Consider the following 17,248-nt stretch of genomic DNA (forward strand, 5'->3'; position numbering starts at 1 on the left):
ATCACACAGACATTCTTACTGAAATATGCGAGTGAAATAGTCACACTGTTAAGCGCTGAGCAGAATCTATAAGTTAGAATGCAGTTGGTAATAGCACCAGCTTGGTGTCATACACATGCAGTATAATCATATAACCCCTTCTTCCTCTCTCTCTCACACTCACACTCTCACTCTCACTCACACTCTCACTCTCACTCACACTCCCTGAAAGAATTATCTGTGTGCACATCAGTTTTTCAGACCATATTGCTCTACCGACTCTGACTTTGGCCCTGAAGCAGAAGTAAAACCCTGTTAAGTTACCTGTTAGTAGGTTTAGTATCCCCCATTTACACCAAAAGCAAAACACCTCATAAACCTGACTCCATCCATCAGCAGGATGGCTTCCCCATAAAAAACTATTGTTGTCAAATTTTACAACTACCTAATGACTGCTACTCAGGCAAATGGAAACCCAAACATAGCCCAGAATAGTGATGGTTATGTGTGTATATGTGTGTCTGAGATTGAGTGAGAGAGTGAGTGAGTGAGTGGACAAGCGAGTGTGTGTGTGATTGAGTGAGTAAGTGTGTGTGTGTGTTTGTGATAGCAAAAACGATGGATAGTGGGTGTGGGTTGGTATTTCTGTGCATCTCCCTCAGGCTCTGCAGCCAACCTCTCTCTCTTGCGCTCTCACTCTTTCACCCTCTTTTTTTCTCACTCTCTCACGCTCCCTCTCCTCCCATGATACAGTCCTGAGGGTAGCTGCTGTGCAACTGCATGGTGCAATTTCACAAATATTCCCCCATTGTGCTCTCCTAGGTGGGCGTTCCACCATAGCATGATGGATGTTTTGCCCTCATGCACTTCTGTACCTCTCCTTTCTCTCACTCTTTCTCTCTCTCTGTTTCTCTCTCCCTCTACCTCTCTTTCCCTCTCCTCGTTTTACTCTCTCGCTGTTGTTCTCTCACTCCTTTTTTCTCTGTATTTCTTGCTCATTCCTTTCGAGCCGTCACTCAAACATTTACACACACACACACACACACACACACACATACAAGCAGAGCTTGGTCTTGGGTGGTAGCCATTAACGACCACGTCCATGGTAGCACGCTTGCCTAATGAACGTGCTCAAATAGCCCCTCTCCATCCTCACTACTGGAAGTCCTCCTACCTAATAGAGTCCATGATATATACTGACCCATCCTTTTTAAAAATCTGTGTATATGGTACACGGAGTGATATCTGAAGCCTGCCAGAACTGCGAGTCCCGCTTGATGCAGAGCTCTAAAGCAGGGATTTTGCTTTGGTTTGATAAGGGAGCGAAACGGCCCCAGTGGGCTTAGGAAGCACCTCCCATAGTTATTTTGCTGACGGGAAAGGAATAGCTAGGGAAAGGTCAGAGTAGGTGTGTTCGGGTCGCATTCACACGCTGCGGCCAGCGTGCAGGGACTCCGAGGCACAATGGCCGCCCTAACAAGGCGTACGCTCGTAAAGGTCATCCTTGTGTTCAGTGCCAGCGCAACGTACCGTGGTCAGCAGCACGCTATTGTTGCACTCTTCCCTCAGTGATCCCAGTGCTGTAAAAGCCCCCTTTCAATCCCCCCACCCCCCCCCCCGTGCCTCCCTCTCGCAGCCAGCCAGCTCATGCCTGTAAACTAGGTCAGCCTCTATCCACCCAGTAGTCCACAGGCAGTAGTTATGGATTATATTTAACAAGCTCAGGACTTCAACTCCCATAAGCCCCTTCTGTCAGAGCTTTATGAAGCTCAGCACAAGTGAAAATACCCCGCCCCCTCTGTCGCAGCTCCACATCTCTGCTTTTCTCTCTCTCTTGTCTCTCGGTTTAAAGGAAGGCCCTCACCACCACCACACTGCACCAGTGATGGCAGCTTCACCCATATCTCTCTCAGTGCAGGTTGTGCATGGAGATGGCTACAGACCCAGCATCACTGAGTACCACCCCTTCATTTCTCTCTTCCTCTCTCCCTCTTCTCCATCTCTCTCTCTCGCTCATCCAGGATCCGGGACCCATGCCCCCCTCCCCCATCCTGGGGCAGAAGCCACTGCAGTTGATCGAAATCAAAGCCAGGGGGCGCTTCGGCTGTGTGTGGAAGGCCCAGCTGCTCAGCGATTACGTCGCCGTCAAGATCTTTCCCATTCAGGTACGGGAGGCCCATCCTCACTCCTCGCAGGTCACAGGCTCCAAAGCCGCGCAGCTAAGCCTGCCAGGCTAATCCGCCAGCACAATTACTGGGCTAATTACTCAGCCTCCATATGAATTGGCACAAATTCTAAATGAGCTTACATTTGTGTTCTTATCCACCTTGGCCATAATCTACTGTAATATTTTCACATCTTGGTGAATGTTAACCTATTTTGCCCTGTGTTAGATAACAAGCTTGGAGCATTCATTGTGCGGTAGCCTAGTAATAATCATGACTTTCTATTCATATTAATTTCATATACTAAATTTAAAAGATGGTGTGTGTCTACATTGTCTTGGCTTGGCGTTACATGTGGTAATTTCCGTGTTCTGTTCCGTGTTCCGTATTTTTCAACCTCCAGGACAAGCAGTCGTGGCAGAATGAGTTTGAGATCTACACCATGCCTGGCATGAGGCATGAGAACCTGCTGCACTTCATCGGGGCTGAGAAGAGAGGAAGCAACCTGGACATCGAGCTGTGGCTGATCACCGCCTACCACGAGAAGGTGAGTTTCTCTTTCGTCCCCTAAAAGCACCTCCTCCTCTTTTCCATGACTTCTCCCTCTCCCTTTCCTTGTCTTAAAGCTATGGAGGGGCGATAAGCAAAGCCTTTTGACCTTCCCTGTGGCTCGACTCCCATCTTGCCCTGTTGGTTTTACTCATTCAATTACTTTGAGTGAGGCTCATTTCAGCCTAATTGAATCAGGCCGTTGTTTCACAAGGCTGCACTGGGAGGCTTCCTGGTCACTCTGCGATCGGCCCAACTCGTATCACCTGACCGATGGAAGTCATAAGGCCCGTGGAGAATGCAATTACGGCCATTATCAAGTGACACAATTGCCTGGCGGGCCATCCTATATCATTGAAATGTATAGTCTGGAATCGAATCATTCACCTGCTTAATCCAAGGGGCGGGCAGAGAATTGTCTTTCAAACTGCCTAGGCATGCAATAGGCCAGCGCTACGACCATATCCGTATCCGGTCGGCAAAACGGCAAATACATCCTTCGTCGAAAGGAATGACTTAAGTGCATTGTGTTGCTCTACTTTCAAAGAAAAGCACAAGTCCAACTCCTCCAAAGTTGGCCAACGCCGATTCAAACAACCGCTCTTAAGTTAAGCCATATCCACCTTCCTTGTGGTTCACCCCGCAGGATGTCATTATCCTGTTAAGCCCGCCTTAAGACTCTCTAACGAAATAGAGCGCTGTGATTGGAGAACATCCACGGTGTTAAGCCAATAGAAATTCCTATGGTTCGATACTGGACGTACAGGCTGAGCAAATTAATTTGCCGCCGCTAGGGTGCATCTAGATTTCTAGGCTAGTGACACAAGGCATAATACACAAATCTAAGTAACTTATAGGAGGGGAACCTAAGCAATTTAAGCGTAGGTTAAAACAAGAATGAGTAATCCTGCTGTGTAATTTTCCTGTGGCTTTAACAGGTTTTGGGCCTGTATGCTTGTCTGTAGTGGAACATTTGTCTGCGGGTCAATTATGACCCTCCCAGTTTCACTTCCTGTTGAACTTTGACCCTTCCGGCCCCTGCAGACATTTATGGGTTTAGGAATGTTTTAATAGGTCATTTAATATGCGTTAGACTGGAGTCACTTACAAAACGAAAGAAAAAATGTACAGAACAATGAGCCCAACAGTGACTTTCATGGCATTGTTATTTCAGTGGCCATTTCATAAAGCTTCTCTTAAAGAAGCCCTATGCAGGTCTGGTTATTCCTTCGCTGTTTCTGGGTTTTCGCCGGATTTGGGCTCGCATTTTTCACGACATAGCTCCCCCTGCAGCTTCGGTAGCAAGTGACTGCTACGCTAAACCCCCACTAGCTAGCAAGCTAGCCATCAAGAAACCAAGCTAAACACATACAGGGCTCACAATAAAACGGTCGAGCAAATACAATTGTTCAAGAGACTATCAAACCATTACAAACACGAAGTTCACCCAATGGTAGGCTACTTACAATTTCAACAGCAACAAAGCCAAGTCGGCGTCCGTTTCCGCTGAGTCACATACGGATTTACCCGGTCCGGGTTCAGAAAGTTGCATATTCGTTTTTTCTGCAGAGAAGCAATAGAGGGAGACGAAGCACCCACCAAACGACCCAGAAAGTGTAGAACCATCAGAACGACTCTCAACCTGCATAATTAAGGTCATTTTTGCTAAAATTGTTGCATAGGGCTTCTTTATACTGCCAACCAGGCTTGGAATTTCACCATTCTGGGGGCAAGGCCACTTGGCCTTCAGTTGGGCATATTTGGTGGGGGGCACAAAGGCCACATGTCAGGACACCAAGGCCAAAGTTAACTATAGCATATAAAAATGATCAAAGTTGTATTTAGCCTATTCACTGCAGTAGACCTGCATCACTGTATGAAACATGACAAAAACATGAAAAATTACATAGAACTGTAAATCGTCTGATAATCTAATAATTACAGATATCTAGGCTACATATAACAGTTATTTTATATTTGGCCTGCTATGAAATCATGTATTGAACAATTTAAGCTCAGCTTTAAGAAACTCAAATAGCCTAGATGCATGCTTAGCATTTTGTGATCATTAAGGCTACTTTCACAAACTGTTAGTCAGCTGTCCTCTGATTTACCAATATCTAGGCGATATTTGTAACATTTATTTTGTATTTGGCCCATAATGAAATCATGTGGAACAATTTAAACACATTGTAAAACTTAAAGCCCAAATTTGGAGACATCCATGCATGTCGAAATGTACTGCAAATTCGAAACTGGATTACTCCGGAACAGCTAACTGTACAGGGGACTGTTTTACACCTTTGTGTTCGGTAAGGTCTGCTGTTTATTCTTATATATGGTTTGTCATGTGTTAAAAGAAGGGTTCGTGAAGTATTCCAACCGATATGAATGGGTAGGGAGATCATGGACATAAAACCTTCAGTAGAATGTATGATTAAATTGAATTATATTATTTACTTTTATCATGAACCGTTCAACACAGCAATTATCGGCTAACATCGTTTAAAAGCTGAGAAAAAGCTCTTTCATGTGATAATTTGTGATGTCTGTGTGATGATGAGTAGGCTACCATGAGTAGTTAAACTGAGAAGAATGGGTGAATTTGGGCCTTTTCTTTCTTGCACTGTCACTTTCTCCACCGCGTAAAAGACTAAATTAATTTGGCGCTGTGAATGCTAAGATTATTTTGACAGGCCACAGGCTAAATAAAAATCGCTATTAGTAGGACGCAAAGCAGAATATTGAAAGAAGGGGGCACCAAGGCCACCGTGGCCTGTAAACCTCTGATTTTCAAAGGGGCATCACGGCCAACGCAAGGGGCTACGACGGCCATGGCCGTCGTGGCCGCCGTGAAATTCCTACCCTGCTGCCAACTGTCCTAACTGGGATTTAGCTTCAGACCTAGCCTAACTAGGTCATATTATCACTGCACTGGATCTGTTCAGTGTGCATCGAGAACAGAGATTTTTACCTTGCCCAAGCTTAGTGCCCACAACAGCAACAACAAGGCCTCAAACAACCTGGGCCAGAGTTCTCTTTCCTGCCCCCTAGTGGTGAATCAAGATTAACCTCCAACCACAGTTACTGTACAGACCTCCCAGCTATACAGTCAGTTGTGTAATGATATGCATTTAGCTGAAAAAAAAAGCTAACATTTGTCTGTGGTGACTTGTTACAGTGCGACTTGTACTAACCTGCATTCACCATCCTGTTTCTCAGGGCTCTCTGACTGACTATCTGAAGGCCAATGTGGTGTCCTGGAACGAGTTGTGCCAAATTGCCCAGACCATGGTCCGTGGACTGGCCTACCTGCATGCCGACGTTTCAGGCCTGAGAGACGGGCACAAGCCTACCATCGCTCACCGGTCAGTCCCTCAGTAATTCAATTCAAAGAACTATGTTTCCATGAGGAGCTTCACATGTTCTAATCATCAGTGCCTGTCAAGTTCACCTACATACACACCTATCATACGACACCCACACAGCACACAACATTCCACAACACCCACACACAGCACACGCCGCGTGGAGGGTACATGTGACCTCTGCATTGTCGGACATGGATATTGACGTTGACTAAACATAATGTTGTTTATTATAAAGGATTTATAGAGAGGAGGAACATATAAAACAATTTGAATTATTAGCAATATTAACTATTACCAATATTGCATCTAGGAGTATTTGAATTTGGAAAAATCCAGTAACAACCTGCTGCGGTGAAGTGTATGATATTACAAAACTTCAGTTAAAGACCTCCTTTTCTTCTTACCTTTTCTTGCGTAAGCCCCAAAATGATCTTTTGAATCACTTCTCTCTGTAAATGTCATGGTAGCATTAGAAATTAGATTTAGTTTTAATACGCAGGAGCCAGCACAGAACACTTAAAGAAATGGAGTGTTATAGCACTGCACCTTGGTCGACCACTTTGTGTGGCAGCGGGGTATTTTCTGAGCAATTTCCAGACAAATTGGTTTTAGTGCCAAGACCTGGCATTCAAGTAGCGCTCACGCTGTTTGTGCCATTCGCCTCATCAGTGGTCGCACTTAAATCATTCTGCCTTAAGAGGTCGGCTCAAATGGCAGACAACTAGCATGCTTAAATGGACTTTTGTTGTGCTGTTGCAGTCTACTCATGTCCCCCCACCCCAATACACACACAGAGACATCAAGAGCAAGAACGTGCTGATCAAATCCAACCTGACTGCCTGCATCGCAGACTTTGGCCTGGCCCTTAAGTTTGAGGCCGGCAAGTCAGCTGGAGACACACATGGACAGGTGAGAACTCCAAAGAACTTTGTCCCAGAGAGTTGCTTAAGGTTGAAAGACCTGAGAAGTGCGGAGGTTGTGCTTGTCTCATTCTTACACACAGTAGTGGCCAATACTGTAAGTGGGGTGAGTGCTACATATATGTAGCACATGCTGCAAAAAAATCAATCTGTGCTGTGGATGATTGGGTGGATTGTGCTACAAAAAGCCAGAACCTGTGATCCTAAATGTGAGCTCTGATCTGTCTGGTCTGAAGGTGGGAACGCGGCGCTACATGGCTCCTGAGGCACTGGAGGGCGCCATCAGCTTCCAGCGCGATGCCTTCCTGAGGATAGACATGTACGCTGTGGGCCTGGTGCTGTGGGAACTCGCTGCCCGCTGCACAGCTGCTGACGGTAAGAAAACACACACACACATATACATCACACACATACACACACATATATACATCACACACATACACACACATCTAGTGACAAATATACACTAAACTAGCATCAGGGTCACTAAGAAAAAGAAATGGATCCTATTTATGTTTTTTTACGGCAGATATTCTCTAAGACTTGATGTATGATGTTGATATTGCAAGTTGAGTTAAAGTTCAACATGGTATAACAAATATTCAAAAGCAAATTGTCTGTTGTCTCTTATTTTTAATTAATAAGCCCCAAAAAAGAAGAAGGTTTGAATAAGAAAGAACAGATGTGAATCAGACGAGTGATGATGAGATCAATGATGCGTACTCTGTCAAAAGGCTGTATCAGCGTAGTCGGTCACATAGTGTATCAACAAAGGGTGGAAACGCATCAGATGTGTTCCACCACCTCAAACAAATATTCTGATCAAATTACGGGGAAAGCCAATTGTTTGAGAAGAAAGCAGCAACAAGTAGCATGAAGCAAAGTCCTTTTTGCATTGCAAATCAAACTCTGATTAAAAAAAGTAAACACTAGAACAAACTGATGAGGGCAGTGGCATTTTGCTCAGCTGAAGACACAATGCCATTCCAAACTGTTGACAAGGAGGCATTCAGTCTAATGGTCCCAAATCCAAATGGACTGTAGACAATCAACTCATCACATTGCAGTTACATGCAGTGTGACTGCAGCTGTCATAATAGATATTTATTATAGGAAAATGGTCCTTGAATGACCCGACGTTGTATACTGTAGAGGACACTACATAAAAGCTTAACCATCTGGGGCACAAAGTGCTCGATTTGTACATGCTCCCTTTCGCACTAATGTGAGGTCATACACGTGACCTCTCTCGGGTCATGGGCGTGAAATACCCTGAACTGACCTCCGACCTGCTACTGGGCCTGCCGTCTCCGCAGGCCCACCACCCATGACTTTGCCCTGGGTCTCTCTGCCATCGATTATTACTGTCTGGAATTGAAGGAACTGCTCTATGGCTGACCTTCAGGGGATAGGGGCTGTTGTGTCGGGGGTCCTCATGTGTGACGACCTTCTTTGATCTCCCATTGATGGGTCACTTGTTTTTGTTCCCAAGGGCAGCTTCTGAGCACAACCACTGACGTTGTGCTTGCTCAGTGTGTGACATTACTGGTAGTTCTGTTGAATGATGTTATTTTCATTGAGTGCAGAAAACATGAGTTTGGCGCCCCCTAGAGTTCATGCTGATCTCCAAACCATAGACATAATATACATAGACGCCGCATCGACCGCTACTCCTTACTAGCGCTGACGAGATTTGGAGCCGCCATCTTGGACCGGTCATCCACTCCACTCAGTGTAATCTGTTTGGCCGGTGAGATGAGCTGTCAGCGCACTTAATTAATCATATCTCACTGAATACCGAACAGATTCTCACGCGTTTTTTTTTTGCTGCAAAGGTCATACATGTAGCTATGATACAGGAAACATGATTTAGCGTATTTTAATATTCATAGTGGGTTTAACAGTAATAGAATATTCTGATATATGATATAAAGTGACCTGACGTCCGATATCAAAACTGGGAACATATCCATGTTTGACAGCATAGACAAAACTAGTTTGATACAAATTTAATGAGTTAAATATAGTTCACAGTCGACAGAAAAGTTCCATCAACAGCATTATTCACAGTCCACAGAAAGGTTCCATAAACATTTAAGTGAGATCAGTGCCATTCAGACATCTGAGGGGTATTCCAAGTAGGCCTATGTGGTTTAGTGACAAACTTGGGTAAATTGACTCAGAATAAGTTGTAAACCTCCCAGTAGAAAAGCTGTGTGATACAGGAAACATGGTTGTGTGTATTTTAATATTCATAGTGGGCTTAACAGTAATAGAATATTCTGATATATGATATATTATAAAGTGATGACATCCAATATAAAAACTGGGAACATAACTAATCCACGTTTGACAGCATAGACAAAAAACTGGTTTGATACAAGTTTTAATGAGTTAAATTTACAAAAAAAAATCCATTAACATTTTCAGTTCAGTGCCATCAAAAAATAAAGTGATGAACAGACATTGGTGTGGCATAAAGGAAATGGAGTAACTGGGTTCAATATCAACAGCATTTGTTAGACAAGTTCCATAAATATTGTAAAGTGCAAGTTTGTAGGTTTGTTTCTGATCCTTAAAAAACAGACATTGGTTTGGCATAGTAAGTGTAACAGTTCATCAATTCAAGACAAAAAGGTGACTTGTCACTTGTACAGTGTCAATGGGTTCATCAACAGCATCTGTTATTTACAGTTCACAGAAAGGTTCCAGCCCCAATGAAGAGATTAAATAAAAACGAATTAAGAAACATTTTAGAAACTGCTAAGATCAACCCGTTCATTGCAATAAGTAACGAATCGGGGAGTGTCTTCACAGGCTCAGTAAGACAGAGTTACCGTCATGCAGTTGGTTCTATGATTTCGACAACTGGTGCATGTCATTTTGTATGTTCCCACCTTGCTAAAATTGCTTGGGTACACTTTGGCTGAGAACAAAAGTGCTTCAGACAGCAGGTGGGCAAATAAGATGGCATAGTAAACTAAACTCCAAAAGAGGACTGAGTCAACCAGACGATGGGAAAATAGGACACAGAGTGGCGAATGCAGGTGATGAAGGTGGAGCTCATAAATCAAACATTCAGTCACAGTGTAGCAGATGCCCTGCAGTACTGCAATGAAGAGCACCTTCCTCAGTTCCAGGGGGTGTGAGGAGACCGTTCAGTTCATTCACAGTCTTCTTGAACAAGGCAGTTGTTCTGGAGAGATACAAAATAATAAATAAATGAATGAAAAGGAATTTGAGAGGCATCTTATTCTTGTTAGGGTAAATGACATGTGAATAATACAGTGTTGGGCAAGCTACTTGAAATTTTAGTGAGCTAAACTATCAGTTACTCTGCCATGAATAAAACACTACACAAAACTACAACCCAGTCAAATGTATTAGTAGCCTAACACAAACACAGCAGTAGGCTAGTTCACTACATAGGAAGCTACTTTAAATTGTGCTAATTTCACATGACAAGAAAAGTGTAGCTTGTCTGGCTAAGCTACTTGATAAATAAAGAAGTTGAGCTATTGAAAAGTTACTTTATTCAGGAAATAGTGAGGCTACACACTACACAGCAGGCTACACACCAACACACTTAGCTGTGCTTAGCTAGCGATTGCCCAATAGGCTAGTCTATGCCACTTATGTAAAATTAAGCCCGGCCAAATCTAGTATGATTTATTTCTACAATAGCCTTCTTGTGTCAGTTGTAATCTAAGTCAGTGTTATGGAATATGACTTATCAAGTCTCAGTTCATAGCGGGTGAACACCGGTAAACATAGCCTAGCTAGATGGCTACGATTTTCATACAGTAATATCACAGATTGCTCCTTCTCAGCTCTCTGGTAATATTCTATTCACAAAATACAACCAATAGTACGGTTATGTTAAATCTTACTTGTGAAAAGTAAATCCCAGTATGGTCCCCCGATTTGAGAAGGAACATGCTGCACAGTGCTGTCATCTTGTGTCTTCTGCTGCAACATAGCGAGGGAGTATGACCGGTCCAAGATGGCGGCCGCATTTCTTGTTTCCAGCAGCCAATGCGGCGTCTATGTATATTATGTCTATGCTCCAAACAATGGACAACCCCATAATCTAACTCCAGGACAACCCCATAATCTATCTAATAAACAAACAAGAAAGCACTAAGGATTAGAGTGAGTAGATATTACTTAACCTTGAAAAGATTTCTATGGATTCAAAACAGAATTACCTAGTATTTTCCTAGCAAAGGTTGTGTTCCTAGTGGTATCAGTCCCACATCTATTACTGTGTGCTATTACAGTGATATTATTGACCGGGTTCCCACGGGTCATGGAATTTCTGGAATATCATGGAATTTTGGAAAGTCTATTCCAGACATGGAAAGTCAGGGAATTATCATTTTTGGGGCAAAATCATGGAATATCAGGGAATTTTGTTGTAGCAGTTTATAATGTACTTAAAAAATATATATATATATATATATATTATTTATATTTATATATATATATATATATATATATATATATATATATATATATATATATATATATATATATATATATATATATACACAAATATATTAGGTTTTATTATTTATAGGTTATATATTATTTTGATTATTAGGTTTACTGCTTGAGTAGTTGTGTTTAGCCCAACTTTGTTTATTCAATGCCTATTTAGTCATCTCCCACTCTAAAAAAGTCAAAGAGTCTTGGACGCTACGTGGAGTCTGTATATTGTACCCTTCATTATATAGAAGTTCATGGAAATTCAGGTTTTTGATCAGGGAAAAGTGGAATTTTACATTTGACTTACAGTGGGAACTCTGTATTGATAATTTCATTCCAATTTGGCTGTGTATGTTAGTATTAGTCTTTGGCATCCTTCTAGCCCTCTGAAGTGTGTGTGTGTGTGTGCGTGTGCGCAACAGGCCCAGTGGATGAGTACATGCTGCCGTTTGAGGAGGAGATAGGCCAGCACCCCACGCTGGAGGACATGCAGGAGGTGGTGGTGCACAAGAAGCTGCGGCCCACCCTCAGGGAGTGCTGGAAGAAACATGCGGTGAGTTCCAGGCCCTGGATACATACATACACTCAAACACACACACACTACACACGACATCGTAGGCATTCAGGGGAATGAAGGGCTTGCCTTTACCATAATGTAAGATTAAAGTTCGTCTAGATGAGACTATTTGATAAGACTGAAATATACAGTTGGCTTGCCACAGCTTGCTCCTCATTACAATTATTAAAGGTCACATATTTTACCCCTTGATGGTTTCTGGAAACCCCACTAAACCATTTTCAACCCTGTCTGAAGAGCCCATTCAACATTTTGGTAACAGGTCTCGAGCTTGTGGGATAACTTTCTTTCTTTCTTCAGTTGAGTGTAGACTTTTTTTGGATCTATTGATTTTTTTTTTTTTTTTTTTTTTTATGAGGTTATCACATTATTAGGTATAACCTTATTTTTAAAGAGCAATTATTTGAGATTTCAGTGTTTTCTTGCTATTTGGGTCTGTGAAGTGCAAGTTGTCAGTTGAGGGCTGACACACTTTTCTTTCCACTTTGTGTCTTCCCCCACTGTCTCTTATCCGTCTCTCTACTGCACTCCTCTCTTCATTTCACATTTTGATCATCTGTTGTTTCTCTCTCTCTCTCTGCCTCTCCAGGGTCTCGCCATGTTGTGTGAGACCATCGAGGAGTGCTGGGACCACGAGGCGGAAGCGCGGCTCTCTGCGGGTTGCGTGGAGGAGCGTGTGGTCCAGATGCAGCGGCAGACCAACGTCACCGCGCCCGAGGAGATCGTTACCGTGGTCACCATGGTCACCAATGTGGACTACCCGCCCAAGGAGTCCAGCCTCTGACTAGCCGGAGGCGCTGCCTGAGAAACAACCAACACGGACACAAAAAAGATTATGAATAAATTAAAAGAAAGTGATAAATAGAGACAACACTCCAAACTCCGTAACGCACTGGTGGCGTCTGCCCCCTTCCTCCCTACCCTCTCCCCCAGTTGTACATAGAGGCAGGAGGACAGTTATATGGTTAAGTCACTGGAAGGACACGGGCCTACTGCAGGTCTTACTGCATAGCATACCTACATGTGTGCCTGGCGACTCGCTTTTGGGTCTTTCGGACGCAGTTGGGGGAAGTCCACAGAGCTGAACTCTTTATAAGAGGAGCCCTCACTGCATGGACACACACATGTTCACTACTTGATAACTGGACGGCTATATTTAAAGAAAAAAAAAAATCAAGTCAAACTTCTGCTGATGTCCCTCGTGGAAAAGAACATGGACGTCCTCTGTAGAGGAAGAGAAGAGGACGACGAGCCTCAGCTCACTGTTCATTTCATTTCAGTATGAATTTTAAGAAAAAAAAGGGTAATATGTTGGTTTTTAAAATGCATCAGTTGATCTTGTGTTCTCACGAATGACTATTGCAATGCCAATAAGAAACAGCTTCTGAATGTCTAGTGTGTTGCTGCTGTACATAAACTATATCAGAGAGAGTGAGATGTCACAGAAATCAAAAGGTTTTTTTGAAATTTGCTTTTTTTCCGGAGCATTTCTTAACGGAAAAAAATACCAACCTCTTTCTACAAGGTATACCTCAGTCTCTAATCAAATCGATAAAACTTTTATTCTCAACACTAAAACAGCAAAACACTACAGAGCATTTAGATGACCTATGTTAGGCAGTGAAGACTTTCTTTTTCCAACAAATCTGAGTATGCCAAGATGAAAAGGCCATTCATAAACCAGTATTTCTGCCTTTATAAGATCTTTGTGTTTCCGCTTTTTTCCTCCCTGCTGTTGATAATGTGACCACCCCTCTGCTTTTTTAATCATTGTGGTGATTGTTATTTTATGTTCGATTGATTTTTAGAGAGATTGAGAAGAAAAAAAAAAGATCCCTGAAAATATGAATTTAGTGAAAAAGACATGAAAGCACTTAACCCGTTTGTAGATTTGCAGTGTCCACAAGGTTATTGACGTATGTGCATGCCTTTTGTGTTTGCTTTGTCTCTTTTTTGTCTCTATATGTGGGGCTGATGGGTGGGGAAAGGATGACTGGTATATGTTATGGAAACATTTTGATGTTTTATGTTTTTTTTTTTAATGCTGATTTTAATCTCCTGTCCGGGCGTTGCGTTGCTTGTGTTTTTTTGTACTTTTGTCTGCGTTGGTGGAGACGTTCTCCTTTCCCTCGTGTCTGCTGTGATCACTGTACTTCAGTACGTCTCAGGAAGCTCTCTGGCCCCCTCCTCCCTCCCTCCCTCCCTCCCTCCCTCAGCTGCTCGTTCTGGTGCCACAGATGTACTCACCCTTGTTTTTGTTTTTGTCTCTTTTTGTTGTTTGTTTGTTGTTTTTATCTGAGGGGTGTACCTATATACTTACACACATTCATGCACACTCATGCAGGACTTTCAGGCTATTGCTTAAGGACAGGTTGATGGTTACTTGCTCAGAGCACCACCATCTCCCCACCACCACCACCACCCTTGAAAGGACGTAATGGATGTTTGTATGCTATGATATGCCATACTGACGTGCCCCATTCAAACCCATGTTGCCATGACGGGTTACCATGCTTTTGTTGCTGCTCTCTGACTAGTCTGGATTATGGCTCCAAGACCCCTCTCTATTCTCCCTGATAATCTCAGCGTATTAGGAAATATTCAGGGACATTCGACGACAGATTCTGATCTGCCTACATTTATGCAGTTCACTGGAGAAGGGGTGCAGGAGCTGGCCAACCACCACCAAAGCCTAGACTAGACTAGACTGACACAGGTAGCGCCTGGTGTAGCGTCTGCTTCTCAAGTCTACAGAGCGTGAAAATGTTAAGTAAAAAAGTACAATCTATGAGTTGCTGTGCCAATGCTGGGCTGGAATACGAGTAGTGGCTTCTGGAGACAGTAAGGGTTGCAGTATTTTGGCATAGGCTCTGTAAAAGCATTTGCCTGTTGCCTACATTGGAATGGCATGCGTTGCGGGGAGCAGTGACCGTTTGCTTGGACGTTCTCTCAGGACCTCAGTGAGGCGATTGTAGAAGTGGGTTGTGAGTGTGTGTGTGTGGGGGGAGGTGCTGCTAGGAAGAGACAGCGGAGCCATGCAAGCAAGGGAGGGAAGGGGAGGCGTATATGCAATCTCTCAGATTCGTCAGTATGCATCTATGTAGCCATCTTCTCAAAGCTCTTTGGCTGAGAGGGTTTCCAGTATTATTTTTGAATGTTGATTTAATTTCCTTCCCCTCCTGTTATGAAACACTAAAGTTTTTTTTTATTATTTGTGGGCTTCGCATGACAGGACTGATTGCTGTTCGGTGGTTGGTTGTGGTTTCCAGGTGCTTCACTGCCACATACAGTACATGCATCTCCGCCAGTGAAATGTCTTTCTGTTTCTCACATGACAACATTTTTATTTAAGTCAGTCAAACAGGAGCATGAATCCTATAATTTTCTGTCAAAGAAAGCCAAACCTCCCCAACATTATCATCAGATGACTGGATTGCAAATGCACACTTATGTATATATGAATGTTGTTTTAGATTGTGAATCTAGCATGAGGTTTTTTATGGTCTCAAGGCAAAAAAGAAAAGAAAAAATCCTTTATAATATTATTAAAGAAAAAAGATTTAATCTGTGTTTATTTTGTATATTGTTTTTTTTTTAATTATTATTATTAATTTATGTCATGGCCCAAAGTTATCTTTCTAGTCAGAAGAAAGGTTTCTGGTCAATGAGCCAGAAACACCCTGGATCAGGATGTCCTTTACCTCAGATCTCCCGGTCGGCAGTTTGCGTCATCGTGTAACAAATGCTGTAGCAAGCGTCTTGCAGTGCAATGCTTAAAGAACAATAACTGGAATTTGACCAGCAGATTATTATTTTTTCTTGTTCTTCTCTCACAACAGCAAATGCACTTTGTGATATTAAAGTGACACATTTACCTCACATGCGCTGTGAAGCAGCTGTCACCATCACTCTAAGTTAGCCATCCTGGGTGCAAGCAAACTACAGCGCTGTCAAAGCCGACTTGCCGTGTTTCTCTTTTTTTTTTTTTTTTTTTTTTTGTTTAACTGATATTTAACAAATTCAGGGCCTGGTCAGAAGTGATTGTGAAATATTGTACAAATGAAATTGTATGCTTCTCCCCTTAAGTAAAATATAGTGACTGCTCTGAACTATGCTCTCTGTGTGTTTTTGATATAAGTAAAATTTTGTCTGCAGATTCTTTTGTACAACACAGCTGAGGCACACAATGTATGTGCATACACATTCAAACATACAGTCTAGTGACCCTAATTTAAATAACAGGCGAAGTGCAAAGTCAGTCAATGAGCAAAGAGTTCTGTGCATGAACTTAAGCTGTTGTGGCATGCGGGAGTGTTGCACTGATCCATTGATGTTTATGCTTGTGCTCATGGTATTAAATCAGCAAATAGATTTGGCCTCCTATTCAATTAACTGTAGTTAGACTGTAGACTTTGTACTTTGCCTGTCATTTAAGGTGATTACACAGCACCACAGTGTCTTTCCACAGTGCACCAATGGGAGGCAGTAGAATCTCATATATTATGAGATACCCTTGACAGTCAGCTCAAAAATTGCATTAAAGTAGCACTAAGGAGTTTGGGTATAAAACTAGCGAGCTAAATGTAAAATTTTGCAAACGCCACCCTTATTAGCACTGTTAGAAGCTTGCCAACAAGCTAACTGGTGTCTTTTGCCGATAGGCTATAGGCAGCAATATTAAGCTGCAAAAAGGTTTTCTATCAATTTTGCCATGTATTCCTATCTGGAACACAGAAATACATATTGCATATCCTGGATTGCTGGTGGGAAAGACATGTTTATCTGTCCTTCACATGACCATACCATCAAAATGAATTTGGACATGATTCCAAAACCAGTTGCCTGATAAAGGCATAGCCTACTTTGTAAAATGGTATTGTATAGTGTGGATTTTTTGTCTAAACTAAGTGAATGAACAGCCTTGCAAATGTGTCTTCACATGATCATACTGTCAAGTTTGATATTTTTGATGAAAAACCAATTTCACAATGTTGTAGGCCTATGCAGTTCATGAGAACTTCACAAAGACAATGCATTCAGCATTCATTTAAAAATGGGTTATATGTTTAAAAGTATGCAACAATTTGCTGCAGAATGAGGTAAGTTAGGTGAATATCATCCTCAAATTCATTAGGATGGTATTTGGTCATGGATACATCTGTCATCCCCACCCACAGGCTAAGCATTAGGTTCTGTTTG

The 17,248-nt window shown here is 42.5% G+C and overlaps 1 protein-coding gene across 2 annotated transcripts in view; it reads left to right on the forward strand.

Moving 5' to 3' along the window:
* Nucleotides 1–16,158, forward strand: part of acvr2aa (activin A receptor type 2Aa) — a 38,309-nt gene extending 22,151 nt beyond the window's left edge. For both annotated transcript variants that reach the window (XM_048238704.1, XM_048238705.1), the window contains 7 exons: nucleotides 2,001–2,144; nucleotides 2,548–2,691; nucleotides 5,916–6,061; nucleotides 6,859–6,973; nucleotides 7,221–7,359; nucleotides 11,895–12,025; nucleotides 12,639–16,158. In XM_048238704.1, coding sequence (XP_048094661.1) covers nucleotides 2,001–2,144; nucleotides 2,548–2,691; nucleotides 5,916–6,061; nucleotides 6,859–6,973; nucleotides 7,221–7,359; nucleotides 11,895–12,025; nucleotides 12,639–12,833 — 1,014 coding nt within the window. In that variant the 3' untranslated portion in view covers nucleotides 12,834–16,158. The remainder of the gene's footprint in view (nucleotides 1–2,000; nucleotides 2,145–2,547; nucleotides 2,692–5,915; nucleotides 6,062–6,858; nucleotides 6,974–7,220; nucleotides 7,360–11,894; nucleotides 12,026–12,638) is intronic.
* The last annotated feature ends 1,090 nt before the right edge of the window (nucleotides 16,159–17,248 follow it).

This window comes from Alosa alosa, chromosome 3 (genome assembly GCF_017589495.1).
Source record: "Alosa alosa isolate M-15738 ecotype Scorff River chromosome 3, AALO_Geno_1.1, whole genome shotgun sequence".
NCBI classification, from domain to species: domain Eukaryota; kingdom Metazoa; phylum Chordata; class Actinopteri; order Clupeiformes; family Clupeidae; genus Alosa; species Alosa alosa.